The sequence below is a fragment of the Salmo salar genome, chromosome ssa10 (genome assembly GCF_905237065.1).
Source record: "Salmo salar chromosome ssa10, Ssal_v3.1, whole genome shotgun sequence".
Taxonomy (NCBI): domain Eukaryota; kingdom Metazoa; phylum Chordata; class Actinopteri; order Salmoniformes; family Salmonidae; genus Salmo; species Salmo salar.
This window is the reverse complement of record NC_059451.1, coordinates 47,975,436-47,990,615: the sequence shown is the minus strand read 5'-3', so window position 1 is coordinate 47,990,615 and position 15,180 is coordinate 47,975,436. Positions and strand designations below refer to the sequence as shown.

At 49.6% G+C, this 15,180-nt stretch overlaps 1 protein-coding gene across 2 annotated transcripts in view; it reads right to left on the bottom strand.

Annotated features, from left to right (window-relative positions):
• kifap3a (kinesin-associated protein 3a) overlaps positions 1-15,180 on the bottom strand; it is a 37,795-nt gene that overhangs the window by 2,258 nt on the left and 20,357 nt on the right. For both annotated transcript variants that reach the window (XM_045687875.1, XM_045687876.1), the window contains 5 exons: positions 13,513-13,638; positions 12,883-12,981; positions 11,187-11,272; positions 4,775-4,964; positions 4,445-4,538 (listed from right to left, as the gene is read on the bottom strand). In XM_045687875.1, the coding sequence (XP_045543831.1) occupies positions 4,445-4,538; positions 4,775-4,964; positions 11,187-11,272; positions 12,883-12,981; positions 13,513-13,638 (595 nt within the window). The remainder of the gene's footprint in view (positions 1-4,444; positions 4,539-4,774; positions 4,965-11,186; positions 11,273-12,882; positions 12,982-13,512; positions 13,639-15,180) is intronic.

The following is a 15,180-nucleotide window of genomic DNA, read 5'->3' as shown; positions in this document are numbered from 1 at the left end:
AAAGGAGGAAAAGCTGTCCGATTTCACGGTCGGTCGTCTCTCTTCTCTGACCAGCTGGTCTGAATGTTCAGCTGTGTGGTCGGGTCAACACGACCGTCTCGTTACCTCAGACTGGGTGTGAGTTAGTTAACTAGACAGAGTGAGTTAACCCCTCGACAAACGACAGCATGTCCCTTCTCTTCCCCTCCACCCTGCTCGTTCCCCCTCTCTCTTGGTCTATACGCAGTCAGTCGCTGGCCCGCCAGGCCGGACATCCTCTAGCTCACTAAAATACGAGCTGTTTGCTTTGCCCCTGCGAGCGCCCATAATTACGTGTTGTTTTTAACCCAAATCACTTCCAACGATCAGTTACGCACCCTGCACCTCCTCTTCCCCATGCCCCATCCCTCCCTCCTTCACTGGGCAGAAATATGTATTTTTCCTTTCCGCACGCTACGGCTGTCAGGGGGGATTTGAGAGGCTAAAAGAGCCTGGAGAAACACTGGAGCTCTGAGTAACACAGCCTGACTGCCTGCCTCACAGGCTGCCTCACAGGCTGCCTCACAGGCTACCTCACAGGCTACCTCACAGGCTACCTCGATAGCTGGCCTGCCTGCCTCACAGGCTGCCTCACAGGCTACCTCGATAGCTGGCCTGCCTGCCTCACAGGCTGCCTCACAGGCTGCCTCACAGGCTGCCTCGATAGCTGGCCTGCCTGCCTCACAGGCTGCCTCACAGGCTACCTCACAGGCTGCCTCACAGGCTACCTCAATAGCTGGCCTGCCTGCCTCACAGGCTGCCTCACAGGCTGCCTCAATAGCTGGCCTGCCTGCCTCACAGGCTGCCTCACAGGCTACCTTGATAGCTGGCCTGCCTGCCTCACAGGCTACCTCACAGGCTGCCTCACAGGCTACCTCAATAGCTGGCCTGCCTGCCTCACAGGCTGCCTCACAGGCTGCCTCAATAGCTGGCCTGCCTGCCTCACAGGCTGCCTCACAGGCTACCTCGATAGCTGGCCTGCCTGCCTCACAGGCTGCCTCGATAGCTGGCCTGCCTGCCTCACAGGCTGCCTCACAGGCTGCCTCACAGGCTACCTCAATAGCTGGCCTGCCTGCCTCACAGGCTACCTCACAGGCTATCTCAATAGCTGGCCTGCCTGCCTCACAGGCTGCCTCACAGGCTGCCTCACAGGCTGCCTCAATAGCTGGCCTGCCTGCCTCACAGGCTGCCTCACAGGCTACCTCGATAGCTGGCCTGCCTGCCTCACAGGCTGCCTCACAGGCTACCTTGATAGCTGGCCTGCATGTCTGACTACACCCTGGGCCTAGGAGAAAGAGAGACAGAGACACAGCTGGACCTCAGGTCAGCGCCTGGACTCTGGTTCTGGTGGTAGGGTTGTGGAGGAAAGAGGACCAGTTGATCAACAACTCCCTCACATCATACAGTGATGTGAGACATAAATCAGCTCGTCTCTCACCTCATTCCAGGCGCGTGTGTTGTGACATTTTAAGAGGGAGGGTTGTGTTCGCAGACAAAGGGCCCTAGTGTTCCCAGCCTGGCCCTGCAGGACCCAGTGAAGCCAGGATGAGGGTGTAGGGGTGAGGGATTGGGGACACATTCTACAGGGGGCGGAGCCGTAGTGCACAGGAAGAGAATCAGGCCTTTTCCTCTGCTCCCATGACCCTCTGCTCCCTCCAAGCCCATACATACGTCTGTCTCCTCCAGCCTCACCTCTCTCCGGCCCTCGCCCTCACCCCACAATGCTTTGATCTCTCCCCAGGCTGTCACTCTTCAGGTTACAGCTACCCACTGCTCAAGGGCTAAATCATCAGCTCCTCCTCCCTCCCTGTCTCACTCTCCTTGCTGTCACTCACTGACAGCCTCTCAAAGCACTCATTGATTCGCCGTCTGCGTGTTGAGGGGGTCAGAAACTCTCCAATCACACGCTGTTGTGCACCTATAGTGAAACCCAGACACTTCTCTTTCCACGCGGTGGCACGAACGGCGCCCTCGTTCAGCCTGCGGCGCCCGGCCCGTTGAAGCTGCTGGGACTTATTTTAACTTTCCGAGGATTGGGCCACTCTCTCCCAACGACCCGGGACTAGAGACATTTTCTATAGTTCATATAAAATAGCTTGTTATCATATTTATACAAATAACAGTGATTGTATTAAAACGATTTAAAAGACCCCATTCACACCATGTTTCACACCTAGTTTAAAATAAGAGCTGGAGCTGGCTTTGGTTATTGTGTTAACCTGGATCACTCTGGAGTACACTGGCCAAATTAAAACACTCTCACAGACGCCAATTCCCCCAGCTCGCTCAGTATATTTAAAAGGTATCAGTTACAAAGAGCTGAGGAAAAAGCCTTGTATGCGCTCGCTCGCTCTGTTCCTTTCCGTAGCTCTCTCTTTGCTTTCTGTTTCTCCTTCCTTCCCTCCCTCCCTCCATCTAAAATAACTGTGGCATTCTATCTACTCTCCACAGCAAGCCTCTCAAAAGCAGCCAACACAAACATACTTGCACAGGAAAAAACCTTCAACACGAGCTTTATCGCACGCAAGGAGATGTTCGATAATAAATAAGACAAATTACTCTCAATAAACTCTCCATTTCCACAACTATTCATCATTTTAACAGCATATGAAGTAGAGGAACTAAAAATGTGTTCAACACTACATATTAGGCCTGTTAGAGCCTTCTCCCTGTCTACATATTAGGCCTGTGAAAGCCTGCTCCCTGTCTACATATTAGGCCTGTTAGAGCCTGCTCCCTGTCTACATATTAGGCCTGTTAGAGCCTGCTCCCTGTCTACATATTAGGCCTGTTAGAGCCTGCTCCCTGTCTACATATTAGGCCTGTTAGAGCCTGCTCCCTGTCTACATATTAGGCCTGTGAAAGCCTGCTCCCTGTCTACATATTAGGCCTGTTAGAGCCTGCTCCCTGTCTACATATTAGGCCTGTTAAAGCCTGCTCCCTGTCTACATATTAGGCCTGTTAGAGCCTGCTCCCTGTCTACATATTAGGCCTGTTAGAGCCTGCTCCCTGTCTACATATTAGGCCTGTTAGAGCCTGCTCCCTGTCTACATATTAGGCCTGTTAGAGCCTGCTCCCTGTCTACATATTAGGCCTGTTAGAGCCTGCTCCCTGTCTACATATTAGGCCTGTTAGAGCCTGCTCCCTGTCTACATATTAGGCCTGTGAAAGCCTGCTCCCTGTCTACATATTAGGCCTGTTAGAGCCTGCTCCCTGTCTACATATTAGGCCTGTTAGAGCCTGCTCCCTGTCTACATATTAGGCCTGTTAGAGCCTGCTCCCTGTCTACATATTAGGCCTGTTAGTGCCTTCTCCCTGTCTACATATTAGGCCTGTTAGAGCCTGCTCCCTGTCTACATATTAGGCCTGTTAGAGCCTGCTCCCTGTCTACATATTAGGCCTGTTAGAGCCTGCTCCCTGTCTACATATTAGGCCTGTGAAAGCCTGCTCCCTGTCTACATATTAGGCCTGTTAGTGCCTTCTCCCTGTCTACATATTAGGCCTGTTAGAGCCTGCTCCCTGTCTACATATTAGGCCTGTTAGAGCCTGCTCCCTGTCTACATATTAGGCCTGTTAAAGCCTGCTCCCTGTCTACATATTAGGCCTGTTAGTGCCTTCTCCCTGTCTACATATTAGGCCTGTTAGAGCCTGCTCCCTGTCTACATATTAGGCCTGTTAGAGCCTGCTCCCTGTCTACATATTAGGCCTGTTAGAGCCTGCTCCCTGTCTACATATCAGGCCTGTGAAAGCCTGCTCCCTGTCTACATATTAGGCCTGTTAGAGCCTGCTCCCTGTCTACATATTAGGCCTGTGAAAGCCTGCTTCCTGTCAACATATTAGGCCTGTGAAAGCCTGCTCCCTGTCTACATATTAGGCCTGTTAGAGCCTGCTCCCTGTCTACATATTAGGCCTGTGAAAGCCTGCTTCCTGTCAACATATTAGGCCTGTGAAAGCCTGCTCCCTGTCTACATATTAGGCCTGTTAGAGCCTGCTCCCTGTCTACATATTAGGCCTGTTAGAGCCTGCTCCCTGTCTACATATTAGGCCTGTTAGAGCCTGCTCCCTGTCTACATATTAGGCCTGTTAGAGCCTGCTCCCTGTCTACATATTAGGCCTGTGAAAACCTGCTTCCTGTCTACATATTAGGCCTGTTAGAGCCTGCTTCCTCGCTACATATTAGGCCTGTTAAAGCCTGCTCCCTCGCTACATATTAGGCCTGTTAGAGCCTGCTCCCTCGCTACATATTAGGCCTGTTAAAGCCTGCTCCCTCGCTACATATTAGGCCTGTTAAAGCCTGCTCCCTCGCTACATATTAGGCCTGTTAAAGCCTGCTCCCTCGCTACATATTAGGCCTGTTAAAGCCTGCTCCCTCGCTACATATTGGGGATAGAAGTCCAGTCTAGCCCTTGCCCTACTATGAGCTCACCTGCCAGGAAAGCCTCCAGCCTGGCCAATGTCTCCGTTCTGGTAGTCTGTGAAAAACTCTGGGCTGATGGTACCATCTGCTGGGATGATCCCATCTGGGGGAAGAGAGACATACACCTCAAAGTTAGAGACAAGTTCACTACTGTACTTCCCTCCTCCTCATCTCACTCCCACTTCATCCATACCACATCCCCTCTCTTTCTCCCCCCTCCCTCTCCTTCCCTCCTCCTCTTTCTCGCCCTGTCCCAGCGCTGTAGAGAAGGTCAGTCTCTCCAGAATGTCTCTGCCTCCCTCCCTCCCTCCCTAAATCTCTCTTTCCCTCCATGTATACCCGCGGTGTAGAAGAGGTCGGGTCTCTCCAGAATGTCTCCGTTGTGCATGAAAGGTTCTCCATCGTCTCCCAACATGAAGGGTTCTCCGTCGTCTCCCATGGCTCTGTTCTCCACCATCTCTAACCACTGGGCGTTGTGCCAGCGGAACTTCTCACTCTGGATCTTTCTCTCACACTCCTTATCATACTCCTACAATAGACAGAGAGACAGAGAGACAGACAGACAGACAGACAGAAAGACAGAAAGACAGACAGACAGACAGACAGACAGAGAGAGAGAGACAAAGACAGAGAGCGAGAGAGCAAGCCAGACAAACACAGAGAGACAGAGAGAGCGAGACAGAGAGAGTGCAAGACAGAGAGTGTGTGAGACAGAGAGAGAGCGAGACAAAGAGAGACAAACAGAGAGACAGAGAGAGAAGAGAGAGAGAGAGCGAAACAGAGAGAGAGAGAGCAAGAGAGACAGAGAGAGAGCGAGAGAGAGACATTAGGATGGGTTACTTAAGCAATAAGGCACGAGGGGGTGTGGTATATGACCAATATACCACGGCTAAGGGCTGTTCTTAGGCAAGATACAGTGCCTGGAGCAGTAAAAATACATGTGTTGTCATACCTGTGGTACACGGCTATCAGCCAATCAGCATTCAGGGGTCTAACCACCCAGTTTATAATGGAGGTTGAGAGTGAGGCCTCCAAACTAAACTAGCAGTGTAATTAGATGTAGGAGAGTGAGGCCTCCAAACTAAACTAGCAGAGTAATTAGCTTTAGGAGAGTGAGGCCTCCAAACTAAACTAGCAGAGTAATTAGCTTTAGGAGAGTGAGGCCTCCAAACTAAACTAACAGTGTAATTAGCTTTAGTGTAGTGAGGCCTCCAAACTAAACTAGCAGTGTAATTAGCTGTAGGAGAGTGAGGCCTCCAAACTAAACTAGCAGAGTAATTAGCTTTAGGGTAGTGAGGCCTCCAAACTAAACTAACAGTGTAATTAGCTTTAGTGTAGTGAGGCCTCCAAACTAAACTAGCAGAGTAATTAGCTGTAAGAGAGTGAGGCCTCCAAACTAAACTAGCAGAGTAATTAGCTTTAGGAGAGTGAGGCCTCCAAACTAAACTAGCAGAGTAATTAGCTTTAGGAGAGTGAGGCCTCCAAACTAAACTAACAGTGTAATTAGCTTTAGTGTAGTGAGGCCTCCAAACTAAACTAGCAGTGTAATTAGCTGTAGGAGAGTGAGGCCTCCAAACTAAACTAGCAGAGTAATTAGCTTTAGGGTAGTGAGGCCTCCAAACTAAACTAACAGTGTAATTAGCTTTAGTGTAGTGAAGCCTCCAAACTAAACTAGCAGAGTAATTAGCTGTAGGAGAGTGAGGCCTCCAAACTAAACTAGCAGTGTAATTAGCTGTAAGAGAGTGAGGCCTCCAAACTAAACTAGCAGTGTAATTAGCTTTAGGGTAGTGAGGCCTCCAAACTAAACTAGCAGAGTAATTAGCTTTAGGGTAGTGAGGCCTCCAAACTAAACTAGCAGTGTAATTAGCTGTAGGAGAGTGAGGCCTCCAAACTAAACTAACAGTGTAATTAGCTTTAGGGTAGTGAGGCCTCCAAACTAAACTAGCAGAGTAATTAGCTTTAGGGTAGTGAGGCCTCCAAACTAAACTAGCAGTGTAATTAGCTGTAGGAGAGTGAGGCCTCCAAACTAAACTAACAGTGTAATTAGCTTTAGGAGAGTGAGGCCTCCAAACTAAACTAACAGTGTAATTAGCTTTATGAGAGTGAGGTCTCCAAACTAAACTAGCAGAGTAATTAGCTGTAGGAGAGTGAGGCCTCCAAACTAAACTAGCAGTGTAATTAGCTGTAGGAGAGTGAGGCCTCCAAACTAAACTAGCAGAGTAATTAGCTGTAGGAGAGTGAGGCCACCAAACTAAACTAGCAGAGTAATTAGCTGTAGGAGAGTGAGGCCTCCAAACTAAACTAGCAGAGTAATTAGCTGTAGGAGAGTGAGGCCTCCAAACTAAACTAACAGTGTTATTAGCTTTAGGAGAGTGGCTGGCAGGGCATCAGGGAGGGCTGGGGAAACTAAACTAACAGTGTAATTAGCTTTAGGAGAGTGGCTGGCAGGGCATCAGGGAGGGCTGGGGAAACTAAACTAACAGTGTAATTAGCTTTAGGAGAGTGGCTGGCAGGGCATCAGGGAGGGCTGGGGAAACTAAACTAACAGTGTAATTAGCTTTAGGAGAGTGGCTGGCAGGGCATCAGGGAGGGCTGGGGAAACTAAACTAACAGTGTAATTAGCTTTAGGAGAATGGCTGGCAGGGCATCAGGGAGGGCTGGGGAAACTAAACTAACAGTGTAATTAGCTTTAGGAGCGTGGTTGGCAGGGCATCAGGGAGGGCTGGGGAAACTAAACTAACAGTGTAATTAGCTTTAGGAGAGTGGCTGGCAGGGCATCAGGGAGGGCAGGGGAAACTAAACTAACAGTGTAATTAGCTTTAGGAGAGTGGCTGGCAGGGCATCAGGGAGGGCTGGGGAAACTAAACTAACAGTGTAATTAGCTTTAGGAGAGTGGCTGGCAGGGCATCAGGGAGGGCTGGGGAAACTAAACTAACAGTGTAATTAGCTTTAGGAGAGTGGCTGGCAGGGCATCAGGGAGGGCTGGGGAAACTAAACTAACAGTGTAATTAGCTTTAGGAGAGTGGCTGGCAGGGCATCAGGGAGGGCTGGGGAAACTAAACTAACAGTGTAATTAGCTTTAGGAGAGTGGCTGGCAGGGCATCAGGGAGGGCTGGGGAAACTAAACTAACAGTGTAATTAGCTTTAGGAGAGTGGCTGGCAGGGCATCAGGGAGGGCAGGGGAAACTAAACTAACAGTGTAATTAGCTTTAGGAGAGTGGCTGGCAGGGCATCAGGGAGGGCTGGGGAAACTAAACTAACAGTGTAATTAGCTTTAGGAGAGTGGCTGGCAGGGCATCAGGGAGGGCTGGGGAAACTAAACTAACAGTGTAATTAGCTTTAGGAGAGTGGCTGGCAGGGCATCAGGGAGGGCTGGGGAAACTAAACTAACAGTGTAATTAGCTTTAGGAGAATGGCTGGCAGGGCATCAGGGAGGGCTGGGGAAACTAAACTAACAGTGTAATTAGCTTTAGGAGCGTGGCTGGCAGGGCATCAGGGAGGGCTGGGGAAACTAAACTAACAGTGTAATTAGCTTTAGGAGAGTGGCTGGCAGGGCATCAGGGAGGGCTGGGGAAACTAAACTAACAGTGTAATTAGCTTTAGGAGAGTGGCTGGCAGGGCATCAGGGAGGGCTGGGGAAACTAAACTAACAGTGTAATTAGCTTTAGGAGAGTGGCTGGCAGGGCATCAGGGAGGGCAGGGGAAACTAAACTAACAGTGTAATTAGCTTTAGGAGAGTGGCTGGCAGGGCATCAGGGAGGGCTGGGGAAACTAAACTAACAGTGTAATTAGCTTTAGGAGAGTGGCTGGCAGGGCATCAGGGAGGGCTGGGGAAACTAAACTAACAGTGTAATTAGCTTTAGGAGAGTGGCTGGCAGGGCATCAGGGAGGGCTGGGGAAACTAAACTAGCAGTGTAATTAGCTGTAGGAGAGTGAGGCCTCCAAACTAAACTAGCAGAGTAATTAGCTGTAGGAGAGTGAGGCCTCCAAACTAAACTAGCAGAGTAATTAGCTGTAGGAGAGTGAGGCCTCCAAACTAAACTAGCAGTGTAATTAGCTTTAGGAGAGTGAGGCCTCCAAACTAAACTAGCAGTGTAATTAGCTGTAGGAGAGTGAGGCCTCCAAACTAAACTAACAGTGTTATTAGCTTTAGGAGAGTGGCTGGCAGGGCATCAGGGAGGGCTGGGGAAACTAAACTAACAGTGTAATTAGCTTTAGGAGAGTGGCTGGCAGGGCATCAGGGAGGGCTGGGGAAACTAAACTAACAGTGTAATTAGCTTTAGGAGAGTGGCTGGCAGGGCATCAGGGAGGGCTGGGGAAACTAAACTAACAGTGTAATTAGCTTTAGGAGAGTGGCTGGCAGGGCATCAGGGAGGGCTGGGGAAACTAAACTAACAGTGTAATTAGCTTTAGGAGAGTGGCTGGCAGGGCATCAGGGAGGGCTGGGGAAACTAAACTAACAGTGTAATTAGCTTTAGGAGAGTGGCTGGCAGGGCATCAGGGAGGGCTGGGGAAACTAAACTAACAGTGTAATTAGCTTTAGGAGAGTGGCTGGCAGGGCATCAGGGAGGGCTGGGGAAACTAAACTAACAGTGTAATTAGCTTTAGGAGAGTGGCTGGCAGGGCATCAGGGAGGGCTGGGGAAACTAAACTAACAGTGTAATTAGCTTTAGGAGAGTGGCTGGCAGGGCATCAGGGAGGGCTGGGGAAACTAAACTAACAGTGTAATTAGCTTTAGGAGAGTGGCTGGCAGGGCATCAGGGAGGGCTGGGGAAACTAAACTAACAGTGTTATTAGCTTTAGGAGAGTGGCTGGCAGGGCATCAGGGAGGGCTGGGGAAACTAAACTAACAGTGTAATTAGCTTTAGGAGAGTGGCTGGCAGGGCATCAGGGAGGGCAGGGGAAACTAAACTAACAGTGTAATTAGCTTTAGGAGAGTGGCTGGCAGGGCATCAGGGAGGGCTGGGGAAACTAAACTAACAGTGTAATTAGCTTTAGGAGAGTGGCTGGCAGGGCATCAGGGAGGGCTGGGGAAACTAAACTAACAGTGTAATTAGCTTTAGGAGAGTGGCTGGCAGGGCATCAGGGAGGGCTGGGGAAACTAAACTAACAGTGTAATTAGCTTTAGGAGAGTGGCTGGCAGGGCATCAGGGAGGGCTGGGGAAACTAAACTAACAGTGTAATTAGCTTTAGGAGAGTGGCTGGCAGGGCATCAGGGAGGGCTGGGGAATGGGCCCGAACACTGACTGCTATATTGTTCCATCCAGGGACTGTCAGATCCCTCACAGACTACTAGAGCGTCCCACAATGCACTGCTCTATGTGCCAGCACCCTTTTGATGCTGTTACTAATAAAAATGTGGTGTGGTGCGATGGATGGTGCTGCGATGGGGCTGTGTGTGTGTGTGTGTGTGTGTGTGTGTGTGTGTGTGTGTGTGTGTGTAGGTGGTGTGTGTGTGTGTGTAGCTTGGCTGAGGAAGGCTGAGGACATCCACAGATTCTGTTTTCCTTTCTCTGCGGGGGCCATGTGGGAGATAAAGGCCTTCATTGAGCCGCTGTGCTTCATGCGCTCAGGCCCTGCAGATTAATCATCTAGACCCAGAGCAGAGCCCGCTGACAGACTTTCGAGGCCCAGGCCTCAAACGGACCCATTGTCGCATCGCAGGGCCCAAAGTGGCAGTGACACTTTTTGTCAAAGTGCAGACTTATGACATGGCTAAAGTGGATTAATGACTACACTGCTGATTTCCCCAGGACTATTAGTCTGTAGTAAGGGCTTGATATGAAGCCTAATCCATCATAACTAGAAAGCTGAGCTCATGATGTCTAAGAGTAAAGGAGTCAGCCGATATTAAACAATGTTCAGAGCATTTCCAATGTTCCTCCTTAGAGAAATTCGGAATCTAAGAATATCCCCATGAATTACGTTTCTGTCTGACCTAGAAAAACCATCTATACGTAAGTTTCTCTCTCTCGCGCTCTCTGAGGGGTGTGTGTGTGTGCTGTGTGTGATCAAAGAGGAACGATTCAAGAACACACAGTAATGACGTGTGCTGCTAAGGTAGCCTGCAGCTCTGAAGACTAATGATTGTGTGTGTGTGTGTGTGAGTGAGAATGTGTGTGTGTCTCTCCAAGGCAGGGTCTGCTTTCTCTCTCACCTTCCCTGTTCTGCTCTGACATTCTCCAGAGCCTGTCCTGGTCTTTCATGTGGTTCACAGCTTAATAGTTCTCACTGATAATTTCAATGAAACACTTCCTCTCCCCCCACTACCTTCCACAGCCCACAGCCCGGCTGGCTGTAGTCTACTGCTAATTACACTGATCTCAGGTCTGTGACAGATCACACTATGACTGGGACTTAAAACGCACCTGTCAATCAAAATCTGACCCAGGAATTTAGTTTCCCAGTCCAGGCAATCTGAACAGTACCATTTCCTCTGTGCCTACCTACATTAAGTAGGGATGGATCAGGAAAACAGGATTTTGGCTCAGGTATCATTTAGAAATTAATTGGAAGAAGAATTACAGAAAAGCAGGAATTGATTCCTGATTAACCAGGAAGAATACCATTCATGATATAGGGTAACTTGAGGATGAGACATTATGCCTAGAGAGGTGACAGACAGACAGACAGACAGACAGACAGACAGACAGACAGACAGACAGACAGACAGACAGACAGACAGACAGACAGACAGACAGACAGACAGACAGACAGACAGACAGACAGACAGACAGACAGACAGACTCACAGCGATGATGTCCAGTGTGCTGTTACAGACTTTCCGTATCTCAGCGTTCTTGTCGTGCATCAGGTCAATGAGGTAGGCAGGAGCCTCTGGAGAGAGGGAGTCCAGTAAAGGACAACAGAGGAAGGGAGAGAGGGAGTCCAGTAGAGGACAACAGAGGAAGGGAGAGAGGGAGTCCAGTAAAGGACAACAGAGGAAGGGAGAGAGGGAGTCCAGTAGAGGACAACAGAGGAAGGGAGAGAGGGAGTCCAGTAAAGGACAACAGAGGAAGGGAGAGAGGGAGTCCAGTAGAGGACAACAGAGGAAGGGAGAGAGGGAGTCCAGTAAAGGACAACAGAGGAAGGGAGGGAGGGAGTCCGAGGGAGGGAGGGAGGGAGGGAGGGAGGGAGGGAGGGAGGGAGGGAGGGAGGGAGGGAGGGAGGGAGGGAGGGAGGGAGGGAGGGAGGGAGGGAGGGACGGAAAGAGGGAGTCCAGTAAAGGACAACAGAGGAAGGGAGAGAGGGAGTCCAGTAGAGGACAACAGAGGAAGGGAGAGAGGGAGTCCAGTAGAGGACAACAGAGGAAGGGAGAGAGGGAGTCCAGTAGAGGACAACAGAGGAAGGGAGAGAGGGAGTCCAGTAAAGGACAACAGAGGAAGGGAGAGAGGGAGTCCAGTAAAGGACAACAGAGGAAGGGAGAGAGGGAGTCCAGTAGAGGACAACAGAGGAAGGGAGAGAGGGAGTCCAGTAGAGGACAACAGAGGAAGGGAGAGAGGGAGTCCAGTTGAGGACAACAGAGGAAGGGAGAGAGGGAGTCCAGTAAAGGACAACAGAGGAAGGGAGAGAGGGAGTCCAGTAGAGGACAACAGAGGAAGGGAGAGAGGGAGTCCAGTAGAGGACAACAGAGGAAGGGAGAGAGGGAGTCCAGTAGAGGACAACAGAGGAAGGGAGAGAGGGAGTCCAGTAAAGGACAACAGAGGAAGGGAGAGAGGGAGTCCAGTAAAGGACAACAGAGGAAGGGAGAGAGAGAGAGGGAGTCCAGTAGAGGATAACACATGGAGGGAGGGGACAACAGAGGGAGGGAGGGAGGGAGGGGACAACAGAGGGAGGGAGAGAGGGATACTGTCTCTACATTTCTAGCCCTTTACCCTATCATTTTGCTGTTCTTTCTCCTCAGACACATCATTCAATGATGTCTGTTTAATCAAGATCACAGTGACAGAAAGAAACGTAGCGAGGAAAGACTGCTTTTTCTCTTTCATTTCTTGAAAGGAGACACGAGACAGTTGCCCTGTGGCCAAATGAACAACTCTTACATTTCCTGTGATGAGAGAGAGATATTGTAAAGCAGAAAGCCTCTCCCAAGGCAGACCACTTGGTAAAGATCCCTCTGTAATATTCTCCACAGAAAGAAAAACATCTAGCAAATATTACCGCAAGCCATTTGTAATTTTACGTACACCGCCTCTGATTCCAACTGTACTGCATTACACTGTGTGGAGCACTGAGGTCATTGATAGGGTGATTGTTATTGCGACGGAAACTCACATTGAAAGAAGCAGAGACATGGTATAGAGTGGTACTGTTGGTTACCACGGTAACACATAATACAGAGTGAGGTAAATATGGGGTGAAGTTTTAAGTAATTTAGGAGTAGGACATGAAAGATCATTTGGGCTGTAGTTCGGAGATGAATTGTATTGTGGGAAGAGAAAGGATACGTGTGTCCTTGATGATGACGTCCCTGGTGGCCTGGTGGAACACCATCTGGTAGAACACATAGACAATCTGACACACAAACTCATCATCCTCCTGTTGGGCTATAGGGAGGGAGACAGAGACAGAGACAGAGAGAAGTGAAACAACACCTAGACAATCTGATCATCCTCCTGTTGGCCTATAGGGAGGGACAGAGACAGAGAGAAGTGAAACAACACCTAGACAATCTGATCATCCTCCTGTTGGCCTATAGGGAGGGACAGAGACAGAGAGAAGTGAAACAACACCTAGACAATCTGATCATCCTCCTGTTGGCCTATAGGGAGGGACAGAGACAGAGACAGAGAGAGGTCAGAGAGAGGTGAAACAACACATACAATCTGACACACCAACTCATCATCCTCCTGTTGGGCGATCGATCGATAGAGAGAGATAGAGAGATAGAGGTGAAACAACACACAGACAATCTGATCGTCCTCCTGTTGGGTTGACACACAGGCACAGACATATGGAGGACAGGACACATAGAGCTCCCCTGAAGAATGTAGTATTTCACTGAAATAACCTCCATTCTGCTCTAACATTAACCCTCTAGATAGTGGACCCGAGCATGGGTCCTAACTACTACCTACCGTTGAGCAGCTCGATGAGAGCAGGGATGATGCCAGACTTGGCCATTGTGGCAGCACAGCAGTCATCCATGGATACCGTCCCTATCATGATCACCACCTCTAGGATAAGGTCATCCTCTGCCGAGCCTGGTGGTGGTGGGGGGGGCAGAGGTCAGGGTTCAAAGAGATCAAAGCTGAGAAGGGAGAGGTCACTAAGGTCAAAGGTAACAGGCCCCAGTGTGTGTGCTCTCTAACATCATCCCATGATGTAGGACCAGTCAGTGACACAGAGAGCGTTGTTGAAGGTTACCGGTTAGAGAGGTTGGGGGGGGTGTGTGAGAGAAAGCCATGGGATCTACTTTTGTTCAAATTGAAAAACTTGGTATGGTCCAAAATCTTTTACTTGTCAAATAAAATGTTATTGGTCACATACACATATTTTGCAGATGTTATCGCAGATGTAGCTAAATGCTTATGTTTCTAGCTCCAACAGTGTAGTAATATCTAACAATACACACACAAAAAAAATCAAGAAATTAAGAAATATCAGAACGAGCAATGTCAGAGTCCGGAACATAGCATCATGCTGTGGGGATGTTTTTCAGCGGCAGAGATGGGAGACTAGTCAGGATCGAGGGAAAGATGAACGGAGCAAAGTACAGAGAGATCCTTGATGAAAACCTGCTCCAGAACGCTCAGGACCTCAGACTGGGGCGAAGGGTTTACCTTCCAACAGGAAGGGGTTTACCTTCCAACGACCATAAGCACACAGCCAAGTCAACGCAGCACTGGCTTCGGGACAAGTCTCTGAACGTCCTTGAGTGGCCCAGCCAGAGCCCGAACTTGTACCTGATCGAACATCTCTGGAGAGACCTGAAAATAGCTGTGCAGTGACGCTCCCCATCCAACCTGATAGAGCTTGAGAGGATCTGCAGAGAAGAATGGGACAAACTCCCCAAATACAGGTGTGCCAAGCTTGTAGCGTCATACCCAAGAAGACTCGATGCTGTCAAAGGTGCTTCAACAAAGTACTGAGTAAAGGGTCTGAATATTAATGTAAATGTGATACGTTTTTTTTTTTTTCTAATACATTTGCAAAAATGTCTAAAAACCTGTTTTTGCTTAGTCATTATGGATTATTGTGTGTAGATTGATGAGGGGAGTGATGTGATGTGTACGCAGAGGAACTTGAAGCTTTTCACCCTCTCCACTGCAGCCCCTCTCCACGTGGATGGGGGCGGGCTCTCAACATGGTTGGGGGCGTGCTCTCTCTGCAGTCTCCTAAAGTCCAAGACCATCTCCTTCGTTTTGTTGACGTTGAGTGAGAGGTTATTATCCTGGCACCACTCCACCAGGGCCCTCAGCCTACAGGGAGAGGGTGTCTCGTTGTTGTTGGAAAATCAGGCCTACCACTGTTGTGTCGTCAGAAAACTTGATTGAGTTGGAGATGTGCGTGACCACGTAGGGAGTACAGGAGGGCGCTGAGCACGCACTTTTGTGGGGCCACCATGTTGAAGAACAGCGTGGCGGATGTGCTGTTGCCTACCTTCATCACCTGGGGTTGGCCTGTCAGGAAGTCTAGGACCCAGTTGCACATGGAGGGGTTTAGACCCAGGGCCCTGCGCTTAGTGATGAGCTTGGACGGCATTATGGTGTTGAAGGCTGAACTGTAGTCGATGAACAGGATTC